The sequence below is a fragment of the Cervus canadensis genome, chromosome 18, assembly GCF_019320065.1.
Source record: "Cervus canadensis isolate Bull #8, Minnesota chromosome 18, ASM1932006v1, whole genome shotgun sequence".
Classification (NCBI taxonomy): domain Eukaryota; kingdom Metazoa; phylum Chordata; class Mammalia; order Artiodactyla; family Cervidae; genus Cervus; species Cervus canadensis.
Window position 1 is genome coordinate 41,812,555 of NC_057403.1, and position 13,773 is coordinate 41,826,327.

The window sequence follows — 13,773 nt, forward strand, 5'->3', positions numbered from 1 at the left end:
TTTGAAGAAAATCTCTGTTTAGATGGCATAAAAGCAGAGGCCTAGTTGGTAGTAACTGCTTTATTACATACACTGCATCAGTCAAAAGTCAACTTTAGGAATACTAACTATTGCTGCTTTGGCTAAAATTTGAGTCTTTCATTAGAGTAAAATTATGTGTGACATTTCATAAGGCTTAAGTGCAAACAAAATTGATTGATCACATTCACAAATATACAAACTTACCCTCAAACCATGATATTAAAAAAGTATATTACATTTGAGACAAAAATGGCAAAACCAGAATTTTTAATTGCCAAGAATTTTATGTAGCAAGTTTGTTCAGTAACATAATAAAAGAGGAATATTACATTGGTAGAAGTAGAATTAAAGAACATAAATATTACTCTAAAACAGTAAAACAATGGGATCACTTTCAAGAGCCTCATAGAAAACCTGTAATTTAAAATGCTACTTTTTCATGATTAATGGGATTAACATGTGCTTTTCCATTATAAAAATCAGGATACATATATCAATTCCATGTGATAAACAATATTATAAAGATGTACTTTCCTAATTACTTAAGCAATTGCTTTCAGCTCATTCCATGCTTTGTCTAAATAGCTTAAGATATGTAAAAAGCAAACAATCATACATATATACTTTAGGATGAACCTTTTTAGTAAGAATGCATGACATCTAATAAAATGGCATTTGAGGGAAATTATTGCTTAAACTAAAGGAAAAAAATACATCATTGCTAAATTCCTGCCTGGGGATTAAATTGTGGTCTTGCATTAATAAAGTAGGTTTTTGGATTCCCTAGATTTTGGTGATACTTTGGAACCTTCCTATTTTTCCTGTTGATATTTCAGGCAAGCTCTCAGATGTTAAATAATCTGCGTGCAATGCAGGAGACGCAGGTTTGATCCTTGGGTCAGGTATATCCCCTGGAGAAGGGAATGGCAACCCAATCCAGTATTCTTGCCTGGAGAATTCCATGGACAGAGGAGCCTGGTGGGCTGCAGTCCATGGGGTCGCAAGGGTTGGACACAGCTGAGTGACTAACACTTTTCACTTTCATTTTCTCAAATTTGAGAGGACACTTAATAAAATTCCCACTTACATGGTAAAATATATTAATTCTAATATTATGTAAGTAAAGTAAATCTGATTCATTTACTGGGTAAGCACTACATTCTAAACTACCCAACTCAAATGAAACTAAACTCTGGCAAACAATTTATTTTCTCATTATGCAATTAATGTTACCTTCAATAAGGCAATTCCCACATAGCCTTTGGCCACAGTTGTTGTCTTTAAAACAAAGTTCTAAATCTGTAGATCTCACAAAAGGATACGATTTTCTCAGCAGATGGTTAAGGAAATCAACAATAGAGATACATGCTCAAGAGAATATGAGTTTTTAAGGAGTCTTATCTAATTAACAGAGCTCTCCCTTCCAATCCTCCCACATTCAGCGATCCAAGAAACTGAAATACAAATGGAAAAGATGAATCTGTGAAGTTAAAGGTATAAAATTATGCAACATTCCTCAGGCTCTTCATTATTTCCAGAATGGGAAGAAATTAGAGTTAACAGAATACAACCTTATTTCTTTAGAGGAAGGTAGATGAAAAAGTGTTTATACTTAAAACATTTTTAGAGTGTTGATTAATGCTCCTCAGTAAACAAGGGAGGTCATTTCATTTATTTGGATATGCAAATGAACCTGGAAAATCAATAAAAATACCTTTATCACCAGTAAGCCAATCAGTATAGCAAAACATTGTATAAAAGAAAAGGAATATTGATAAATACATGTGAATAGAAGCCTTTCAATAAGAAAAATCTATCATTTTTATAAAAAAGCTATCTATTTTAAACATCATCCTTACTCAATCACAAGTAAAATACTATCAATACATGCCTTTGAAATTTCAAATAAAAGCCACCATGGTTTCCTTATGAGGAATATTTGTGTTCAGTCTTCCTTTTTATCTGAGGTACTTTCTTCATGACTTCCAGGGCTGACTTTATTACTTGCAACTGAGAGAGTTGCTTGGATTTCTTTCGGTAATGAAAACACATGGCACGTCTGGAGATCTAAGTAGGTTGTAAATATCTTAGCATATTCTGGATGCTTTAGGGCAAAACTTTTAAATTCCTCTAAAAGAGTAGAAAAAAACAAAATTCAATAAATTGAGATGAATCTTCTTTCGGCATGATGCAGATTAACATATGATCTTAATAATATAATGATTGCAAAAGTCTATTACTCAACTCCTATAAATTATACAACCGCTTTGGCAGATAGTTTTTTCCATTATCTAGTCAAGTTGAAGATATGCCTACTTGATTCTCGGGTAGATAAGCTAGAGGATTTGTGCATATTGTATTCTGGGAGACAAGCATGAATATGTTCACAGCAATGTTATTCATAATAGGTAAAAAATGGAAACAATTTGAATGTTTGTTAACAGTTGAAATGGAGAAATAAATCCTGGCATATTCAGAGAACATAATGCTGTACAGCCATGAAGATGAATGAATAGCTGTGTTGTAACAATGTGGATAAATCTTAAAACCATAATGTCCAATGAAAAAAGCCAAATACACAAAAACACATGTGGTATGAGGCTACTACGCAAAGTTCAAAAACTTCGGCAAAATTAAAATATATTTAAAATTTGTACTTTTGTGGTGAAATGCTAAAGCAAAGCAGGCAGAGATACCTTTTTAAAGTCAGGTCAGCAGTTCCCTCCTTTAAGACAGAGGAAGGGGTTGTATTTTTAGAAGGGACACATGGAGGCTTCTAGAGTTACTGAAAAATTCTATTTCTTGATCTGAGTGGTAGTACACAAGTGTTCATTTATAAACCTTTATTATGCTCCATGTTTATGTTTTATTGTTATATACAATTTTATTATTTCTCTGTAATAAAAAATGTTCAAAAATTTGTTCTCCAGGACTTTCTATTGTGCTGTGCTGTGCTTAGTCACTCAGTCATGTCCAATTCTTTGCTACCCCATGGACCAGAGCCCACCAGGCTTCTCTGTCCATGGGAATTCTCCAGGCAAGAACACTGGAGTGGGTTGCCATGCCCTCCTCCAGGGGATCTTCCCAACCCAGGGATCAAACCCAGGTCTCCTGCATTGCAGGCAGGTTCTTTACCAGCTAAGCCACCAGGGAAGCCCAGGACTTTCTGTTACTGACTTTTAAAATGATTTTAACCTTTAAAATTGGTAAAGAACCATGTTGAAAAGCTGAGCCCTGCCTGACCTATGATCAGTAAGAACAAGTAGAGTGTACAATATATAATAATTGTACCACAAGACCCCTGAGTCGTGGGCCTCCTTTTATCTCAGGTGTTTTGATTTGTGACTTGATAAGGTAGAGTATAGAAATTAACTTACTAAATTAACCATCAGAATTTGAACCTTAAGCCCCTAATAGTTTCTGAAATATGATGCTACCCTCAACTTTGAAATTTCTCTCTCTTTTTCTGTTAGGATGGAGAAAGCTTTATTGAACTTATATAGCAAAGGGAGCCTGCTCTTTGAATAAGCTTGCTATTTGACTCTCTAATAAAAGGCTTTTAACCCAATATCCTATTTCTATCCATTAAAAAAAAAAATCCTCCAATAACCAAGTGTCTACTTCATGGCACATTAGAGTACCTAGCAATTCCTTCCTGATGATATAAACAGGTCTTAGTGATGAGGAAGTCACCAGATTGAGCCCAGATCATTCTCTGTAATTACAACATTATTTTGTATTAATAGACTTTATATTTCCAAATCAGGTAAGCTATTAATTATTCTTTCTTAACACCCAAAATAAAGATTTATCTGCATGAGTCTATTTCAGTGATGGAGGTAAAGTGGACGGTAAGTGATTTCTAAGATACATAGGCAGGAGAGTTGATCTATGGAAACCATGAGCTTTAATTTTAAGACTTGTGCTCTGGTCAAAAGATGCAGGTCTCTGTCTCCTTTGGGGATGCCAGTGACATTAAAGAGTAACTCATTTCTAGAAGTGCTATGAACTGGCAATAAGTAGAATTTGGGCATTAATTTTGCTAAAGGAAAACCAAGAATGAAAACTTACATGATCATATTTAAACAATGTAAATGGTCACATTCATGATAAATATTTATACCTATTCTTTCATAAAATCATATTTAAATACCTCAAACGTTCCTGCAAAAAAAAAAAAAGTGGGCTTGCATAATATTGGGGAAGAGGAGATATTCTTTATATTCTAAAAAGAAAAATGTTGAACTCCAAAAAACAAAGTAGATTTCTATAAAAAAGATATTAAAATCAACAGGTAAACATATGACTACCTACAAGTAATCCTCAGTACTAGCTTCCACTGAAATAATAATTCAAAATAGCTTTTCAAAATGTGGTAGCTTTGAGACTTCTTTGTGGCCCAGTGGTTAAGACTTCGTCTTCCAATGCAGGGAGTGTGGGTTTGATCCCTGAGAGGAGAGCTAAGATCCCCCATGCTTTGAGGCCAAAAAAGTCAAAGCATAAAACAAGTAATATTGTAACAAATTAAATAAAGACTTTGAAAATGGTCAACACCAAAAAAATCTTAAAAAGAATACTAAAAAAAAAATTTGTAGCTTGGAATAATACAGTCTTAATTATGCAATAAAAATGGCCAGAGAATTAGTACACATGAAGTTTATGACTCTTAAGTTTTACATCAGTATATATTTATCCTTTATCAGTATATACTTATACTTTATCTTTTCTTTGTTTTTAATGAACTTAATAGAGTAAGTGCCCTAGGCACCTAATTATCTGAAATAGAAGAAAAAATAGCCAAATGACAGTAATTAAAAACAGAGAGTAAGCGTAGTATGTGATCTAAAGCCCCCATCCAATGAAAGTTATCAGGCTGAAACTCTTTGAGCACCAGAAGGAAAAAGGCATTCAAGAGGAATCCTCCTCCAGCCCACCAGAGAAGACTGGGGAAGATAAGCCATGTTTATGACCACATCAAAGCTCTGCCAAGTTGTATTTCCCAAGAACATTATGAAATACATGGAAACTGACGAAACATCCCTTCATCCCTTACAGGACTTATTTTTAAATTTTTGTTTTTATTTAATTTTATTTGTTTTTATTTTTTGGCCACATCATGCGGCATGAGGGATCTCAGTTCCCCAGTCAGGGATCGAACCTGCCTCGGAAGTGCAGAGTCTTAACTACTGAACTGCCAGGGAAGCCCCAAGGGCACTTATTTTAATGCATGGACTTGAGTCATCAGGAGAAAGGCTGGTGGACAGACCTGCCATCTGGCCTCAAGGTCTTCCTCCATGATAGTCCCTCCCTCACAGGGGTGCCATCAACGTGACATGATACAATGAACATGACAGCTCACCTAAGCTACTAACAGGAAACATTAATAGATGGTTTAGTTACTCTTATTACTGTAGGTCCCTCAGCCTGTATCCCTCTACTGTGGCTACAACTCTGACATTTTCTGGCGAATGATCATAGGTAACTCACTTAGATTCTTTGCATCTTGATAACATAAGAATAATGAAGAGTACTGATTGAATAGGCCTGCTGTAAAGAACAAATGAATTAATGCATATAAAATGTTTGAAGAGTGCTTAGCATATGGTAATGTCCCAATAATTAGCTTCTACCATTACACCTCACTACTATTATTGCTATCATCATCATTGTTACTATTATTTCTATCATTAACATATTAGAGGAGGGAAACAACACTTGTATGAGGGTCAGTCATAGTCTGGATGCCCTCCTCGTACACTGAATCAGGAGCCAAACTGCCTACTCACCATAGGAAACAGAATCCCCCTGGGCTATTTCCTTGAAGAGACCAGAAACATCAAGGTCAGGCACTCCAAGGGAAGCCTGCAGGATGGTGGAGAACTCTTCCTCTGTTATGAAGCCATCCTCATCAACATCAAAGAGCTGAAGGAAAAAGAAAATAAAGCCTAAGAATGAGCTCCTCCAGAGCAATGGCAGTATGGAATAATCTTGGAAAATAAATTCTTTAGTAATTCAGACATTCGCTGTGCCAGGGGCTCAGGATATTTGTCCATATGTATGATCTCTGCTGCCTCCACAATACTTACTAGTTTAGTGGTAGAAAGAGATAAAATTAAAAAAGGGGCTACAACCATAGTAAGCACAGAAGCACATGGGGGTCCTCTGTAGAACAAGATGAATCCTACCTGAAGAGGTCAGGGAAGGCTTTATGACATTTGAGTTGGGTCTTAAAACATGAAGAAAATATACAAGGAATACACAAGGACTATACAAGGAATATGCAAGACTGGGGCTCAAGTCAGGAGAGAGAAAGACAACCAAGAATCAGATCATAGTGCATCATCTAACCCTGCAGGATGATGATGGGAAGGACTGTGGTGTGATTGACTGTGAACTGAGGGAGCTCTCTAAGGAAGAGGGTGGAGGATGGATTGGAGGCAGAAGGTTGAAAAGACTTCTGTTGTTGTTCAATCGCTAAGTCATGTCCAACTCTTTGCAACCCCATGGACTGCAGTGCGCCAGGCTTGTCTGTTCTTCAGTATTTCCTGGCATTTGCTCAAACTAATATCCATTGAGTCTATGAGACAAGAAAAACAAGAGTCTGGGGTAGAGAAGCATGAAGGGCAGGAAGAGAGAATTTATAAGGAAACAAAGGTGGCACTTGCATTTCACTTACAGGCCTGCAGTGATAGAAAATAAGGAGCCAGTGATGGCTGAGGTGTTCTGACTTGAGCAAGGGGTGAAAACATTATGTTACCCACAGTAATGGGGGAACATAATGGGGGAACGGGTACCCAATGAGATCAAGGGTTAGACCTGAAGAGGTAAATCTGAATCAGAAGTGTCAGTTAGAAGTAAAGTCTAGCACATCAGCACAGGAGAACGAAGAGCCTTGAGATATGAATTCAGGTAAGAACTGAAACTCTTAAGTGTGTTTGAGCTTCTCTGTGGAAAATGCACAAAGTAAGGCAGAGTCCTGGAAATTGTAAGAGTTGAGGTGTGTGCAGGGAAGAGGAACCAGCAAAAACAACAACAATAACAAAAGCAGTCAGACAGATGGAGAAGCAGAAAGAAAGAGCATGCATCTTGGAAGCTAGGGGAGGTTTTTAGGAAAGAGGAAGAAACTCTGACTGTGGTAATGGCCAACACAGTAAAATGCCATAGGAAGGCCAAGCAAGGAGCAAAGAGGTTTGCTGGATTTGGCAATTAGGAGATCCTGATGAGAGATGGTAATAGGAGTCAAGGAATGAATAGATATGAGGTATGGAGGCAAAGGCACGGGCTCTTCTTTTAAGAAATTATGGGGGGCTTCCCTGGTGGTCCAGTGGTTAAAAATCTACCTTGCAATGCCTGTGATACCAGTGGGTAACATAACTCACTTTTACCCATTTGCTCAAGCCAGAACACCTCGGCCACCACTGGCTCCGTCTTTTCCAGTACTACAGACCTCTAACTGATATGCAAGTTCTGTTTTTGCTTCCTTATAAATTCTCATTTCCTGCCCTTCCTGCTTCTCCACCCCAGACTCTTGTTTTTCCTGTTTGATCCCTAGTCTGGGAAGATCCCACATGCCACAGCTACTGAAGCCTGCTCACACTACAGTCTGTGCTCCACAATAAGAGAAGCCACCACAATGAGAAGCCCACACGCTGCAACTAGAGTAGTTCCTGTTCTCTGCAACCAGAGAAAAGCCTGCTCAGTGACAAAGACCCAGCACAGCCAAAAATAAATAAATAATTTAAAAAGAAATTATGGAATAAAGGGCAGGAGAGAAAGGGGGTAACAAGCATGCACAAAAGGAGGCTGCCTACAGGAAGGGAGAGACTGAATATGTTTATAGGCAGAGGGGAAAGGGTGGGATATACTGAGACTCAAGTTGCAAATCGGGGATAGTTGATATGTCATATTCAAAATCTTCTCCCGGGTATTCACATTTTTAAAATGATATCAACACTGACTCTTTGCAGGCACTGATCCAACATGTTCAAATACCTTTACACACTCATTTAACCCTGATGACAGTCTACCCTAATGAGTCTTAAGTAAGGGAGGGGTTGTTATTAGTCATATCTCACAGATGAGAAAGCTGAGGAACACGGAAGCCAGGCAACTTTCCCAAGGTCACAGAGCTTGTCAGTGGTCAAGCTGGCACCCAAATGCAGGCAGATAATATCTAGAGCTCCTGCTGCTAAGGTATCTACTTCTGACCAAACACACAATCAAAAACAGGCATAGGGTAAGGTGTGATAATCATGAAAAGAACAACAAGCAAATATTGAATAGTGCTTTAATTGTCCATTAGGGTGGGAGGAGAAAAACAGAACTTGAAGTTGTGATTTGCTGCCCCTTGATGAGAAGGCACAGACTCCTAGTCCATTTTCTACACTCAGCCCCTGAATGGAGGATAAGACAGTTGTAAAGTACAGAGTGCATTAGCATTTGTTTTCACAAATGGTAGCCCCAGGGCTCTTTACGGGCCTTGGACTTCAGACATGAACAGCCAGGTTGTCACACGCCCCACTCCCATAAATTCTAAGTTTTCTGTAAAAGTCTTCCATTCCTAAACAAGTCTCACCAACTCATCAAATCGTCTAAATTCCTGCCACATTTGGTGCTCTGATGGCTGTCTCCTCTGTATAAGTTCCCTTCACACGTCCATGCTGGGACCTTAACTTCCTGTCACAGTCGTTGTAACAGAGGACGTTTTGCCACAATGACCCCATAATACCCCTCCATTTCTCTCAATTCCTCACGTCCCCAGTACTCTCTGTGCTACACAGTTCCCAGATCTCAGGTAAATCCCATCCTCTGGGCGCTGGTAGAAGGTTCAACACCCCAGTTCCCTTGGAGAATGGGAGAGTGCTATCTCCCCAGTGCACAGAATGCTACAGGACTCTGTATCCATTCAGCCAGTCCGTGTCTTTTGGTTGGAGCATTTAATGCATTTACATTTAAAGTAATTATTGATATATATGTTCTTATTGGTATTTTCTTAATTGTCTTGGTTTTGTTTTTGTAGGTCTTTTCCTTCTCTTGTGTTTCCTTCCTATAGAAGTCCCTATAGCATTTGTTTGTAAAGCTTATTTGGTGGTGCTGAATTCTCTTAACTTTTGCTTCCCTGTAAAGCTTTTGACCTCTCCATCAATTGTTAAATGAGATTGTTGCTGGGTAGAGTAAACTTGGCTCTGAATCAAAACATCCTTTCTTTCCTAGCAAGCCTGTGGTTCAAGACCACCAGGACCCTGTCTGGAATCTGAATGATGAACAGAGTTTGGAGTTTGTCTCTCTGACAGCAGCGCCCACGGGAGACGAAGAGCAATTCCCGCAGCTGGGACCTCTGGAGCTGCCTGCTTGAGGGTCTTCCCAGGAGCCTGTTTGTTGTCCTCACAACTGGTTCCTCAGCCAGTCTACTGCTAATGACTGAAGAATGCTGACTAATATTCTACCTCTAAAGGTCACCATGGTGGTGAAACATGATCAAAGATGGGCAGTTAACTGTGAAGTGTTACTAAAATAAAAGGATGAGAATGGATCCTGTATATATAAAATGATACTACTAAATAAAAACATAGAAGCATGCCAAAATCATTTTCAAAAACATCAAACACCCTTGAGAAGGTTAAAAAAATAACCAAAGTAAAGCGTGACACTTGCCTTACTGAAAAAAAGAGCTAATTACAGTTTTAGGTTCTCCTTTCCTTTCCCTACCTCTCCCCCCAAAAACCAAGGTCTAGGCTAGAGAAAAATCTCAGGACTTCTTTAAAAACAATAATTACTATGATTAAGGGCCAAATTTTCTATCAGGTCTTTCATTGGTAAGCCCAAAGTGACCACTTGCACAGCTGAACTTATAATCATACAGACAATCCCAGAACAGGAACAGAAATAACTGGATCGGAATAAGTTAGCTATGTGCATAATTTTAGGTTTTACGATGAATAAGTCGGTAAAAGCCAAAAGTTTTCAACTTGGAAAGCGTTCTGGCCCTTTCCTTGTGACCATCTGCTAAGCATCAGCCTCTTAGGTTCTTTATAGACCCAGCAGTTAACTCAGTTGAAAACAATCTGAAATAAAAAGTCAACTTGGGGGCTCTCTGTCAATGACAAAACACATGGCAATTCTTGAGGCTATCCAGGATGGTCTCTAAGACATGAGAAAGGACTCTGGGAGGAAGAAGGTCTTTCTGGATGATAGAGGGGAAGACACTTGTTGAGGACACAGTGGGATATTCTTCTCTGAGAAATTCAGGAAGAAATGAGTAGGAAACAGACATGGGGAAGGTCCTCAGGCATATGGTGGATGAAGCAGAGACTCAAGGAGCTGAATGATAAAAGAGTCCACATACATGACTTAAAAGACACATAGTGAGATCAAGCTTCTATTTTACTTGAGAACAGAGCATGTATGATTAGAATTTGGAAGGGAATATCCCATTCAAATACAAATTAGATGAAGCAACTTTCATCTCCAAAGAATTGGAACACACTTTGGGAATGTATTCTTCACCTCTTTATAAGTGATAAACGAAATCAGAGTTCTCATCATTTAAATCTCCATTAAGTTCTGCTGGGGATGGGGGACATGGATGTTATTCATTGCCCCCTAATCCCCCATCCTGCTATGACAATATATATGATACAACAGGAAAACATACAGGGTGGAAATCTGAGACATCATGGTAAAGATGAAAGGTGCTTCATCTAATCTGTATTTGAATGGGATGTTCCTTTCTGAATTCTAATCATACGTGCTCTGTTCTCAAGTAAAATCAAAACTTGATCTCACCTTGTGTCTTCTGAGTCATGTATGTGGACTCTTATCACTTGATGCCACCACAACAAAATAAACTTCATCAGGAAAAAATTGCCAAAAACATCTCTGACATATGGAGTGAGAAAACAAGGATGGATCAAAACTTTCTTCATGGCAAATTAGGATGACAAGAGACAGGTCATGTTTATTTATAAACCTCACTTTGGGGCTCCCAAATGGGGAGGCTGAAAAGAAATAATCTTTAAGCTAATTTATTAAATCACCTGCTCTTCAATCTTGATGCTGTTAACGGGGCTGCTTCCAAGACTTTTTTTACTTAAACGGATGCTTGTGTTTTCTTTATTCTCAGTAGCGATTGTCTTAATCACATTATTCTCGTGTTCATGTCACAGCAAATCTATAAACACTTGTAATGGATGTACTGATTTTCAGATAATACACTTAGAGTCAACACTTGTTTACGAGACAGACCAAGATGCTTTCAGTGGGGCTGACAGTACCTTAAATGCCACCTGGATGATCTCCTCTGTGTTGGCAGGGTTGCACAAGACAGCCAGGCCAATTACATACTCTCGGAAGTCAATACTGCCATCGTGATTCTGTGAAAGGATGGGAGAAATCAATTAGCAGGGTCACTGGTTGAATGACTATTAATCACAAGGCGAAATTCAGGCATGCCATGCAACTCAGCATCATCATGCACTGAGTCCATTTGGAAAAAAGCTCACACTGAGATAGAACAGCAAGTAAACAGCCCAATTCAGAAGGAAGAAAAATAGATTTGTGTTCAGTGATAAATATAAACATTTTATCACTGAGGCTCATTAAGAGTGATTCTATGGATATCAGCATGGGGTTTTGAGCTCAGCCTTGATAAGAGTCTCTCTGGGAAGCAGGATGGAGGATTCATTCCTAGGTGAGACCAAAGCCTTCATCCCACCATTGATGGTGGGCATGCCATGATGGCCAACACTCAGTGGGTCATGAAGAGACCCTCTACAGGTAGGAAACAGAAGGAAAAGGAAAAGGGTAAATTGAAGCAATAATCACAGCTACATTCTTTCTTCTTTCCAGGCTTAATCTGCAATAAAGCAGGAGCAAGTAAGCAAACATGAGCAACGGCAAGGGCCCCTTAGTGATATCAGGTGTTGGAAGATGCTGCACTTCTAAGCTTCTGGAAACTAAAACTAATTCATATGATGTTAATATCTATACACTTCAACATGTATTTCATGATGGTAATACAAAAGGATGGGTTGATAATTCTAATCCATGCTGACTGAATGCAGAGTTTTTCCTGCAGATGAACTACTCACCTAGACAGAAACACTGAGGGGATGAAATGTGGAGAAAGGGGACAGTTTAAGGAAGAGAGGGAGAAAAGAAGAGAGGGGCAAGGAAGAGAGGGAGGGAGGGCAGAAGGAAGACATAAAAGAGGCAGAACTAACAAGAAGGAAAGGGGAAGAGGAGAAAGGAAAAGTGAGATGGAGAGTGGGAGAGAAAGGTGGAAGAGGAGAGAAAGAGGAGTAGGAGGGAGAAAGAAACAGAATAACAAGCACAATAATTATAATTCCAGGTGTGAGATCATTTTGGCAGCAAAATCTTCAAGTGGTTAGTTTCCAGATAAGCTATGAACTAGTAACAACAAAGTTAGTCTGCTACTTGATAAGTAAGCAGACGTTTCATACTGATAAGGACCATAATCTTTAACTGTGACTAAGTGTCTACATTTCAACTATTAGAAGTTCCCCCAGGGCAAGGGTTGCCTTCCCTCTGTGCAGTGTGTTCTCACTGCCTAGCACACACAAGTGAAGTGAAGTTGCTCAGTCGTGTACGACTCTGCAACCCCCTGGACTGTAGCCTACCAGGCTCCTCCGTCTGTCCATGGGATTTCCCAGGCAAGAGTACTAGAGTGGGTTGCCATTTCCTTCTCAGGTGGGTGATAAAAACCATGCTACCTTTTCCTCATCTACCCTTACCTACTACTTTGGGTTCACCTTAACACATTCAGGCAAAGTTCTTCATTTGGGTTTCACAGATGAGCTTGAAAGGGAAAGCCTTGAAGCCCCTGAAAGGGTGTGCCTTTTCTATACGTACATTATTTTAGGGAAAAATTTTTGTAGCTTCTATGAGTTTTGGTTTTAGCTGTGTCATGGTGGCATGTGGGACCCAGTTCCCTGACCAGGGATTGAACTCATGCTCCCTGCAGTGGAAACGTGGTGTGTTACCCACTGGACCACCAGGGAAGTCCCCCATCAGCTTCTTAAAGCAACCAAGTCTGTCACCATATTACCTTTATTTGCTGCAGGGTAGGAACGAAAAAAAGTAATTTACTTTCACTAACCAGCCCACTGGATAAGATAGAAACAGAGGTTTCAAGAGTTCCCTAAAGCAATAGGGTTTCTTCCTGAGATTAAAAACTCAGATCTGACTTCCATTTTTGTCTGATTTATTCTTGTTGTTTAGTTGCTAAGTCATGTCTGACTCTTTTATGACCCCATGAACTGTAGCCTGCCAGGCTCCTCTGCCCATGGGATTTTCCAGGCAAGAATACTGGAGTGGGATCTCTAGTATTTCCTTCTCTGGGGATCTTTGCAACTCAGGAACTGAACCCATGACACCTGAATTGGCAGGAGGGTTTTTTTAACCACTGATACACCTAGGAAGCCCTTTTGTCTGATTACCAGACTCTAAAAGAGCTATTTTTTTCCTTTAATCAACTTCATTGAGGTATCATTTACAGTCAATAAAAAGCATCAGTTTTCAGAGTACAGTCTGAGGTTCTTTGAAAAAACGTAGACACCAGGGTAACCACTACCACAAGTGACAGCGACATTTTCATCACCCCAGAAGTTTCAGAGATGGTAGACTTTTAAGGGACATAAATTTTCCTTGTTGTGATTCTATTTAATTTTCTATGTACTGTGGAGGGCTGTTGTTCATTAGGCCTTAGAGGTTGAACAGCTTATTGAACTGTGG

The 13,773-nt window shown here is 39.1% G+C and overlaps 1 protein-coding gene across 1 annotated transcript in view; it reads right to left on the bottom strand.

Moving 5' to 3' along the window:
• Positions 1–271: 271 nt before the first annotated feature.
• The window catches only part of LPCAT2 (lysophosphatidylcholine acyltransferase 2), a 64,934-nt gene continuing 51,432 nt past the window's right edge, over positions 272–13,773 (bottom strand). The window contains exons 12-14 of the mRNA XM_043434829.1: positions 11,295–11,393; positions 5,808–5,943; positions 272–2,151 (exon numbers count right to left, since the gene is read on the bottom strand). Coding sequence (XP_043290764.1) covers positions 1,967–2,151; positions 5,808–5,943; positions 11,295–11,393 — 420 coding nt within the window. The 3' untranslated portion in view covers positions 272–1,966. The remainder of the gene's footprint in view (positions 2,152–5,807; positions 5,944–11,294; positions 11,394–13,773) is intronic.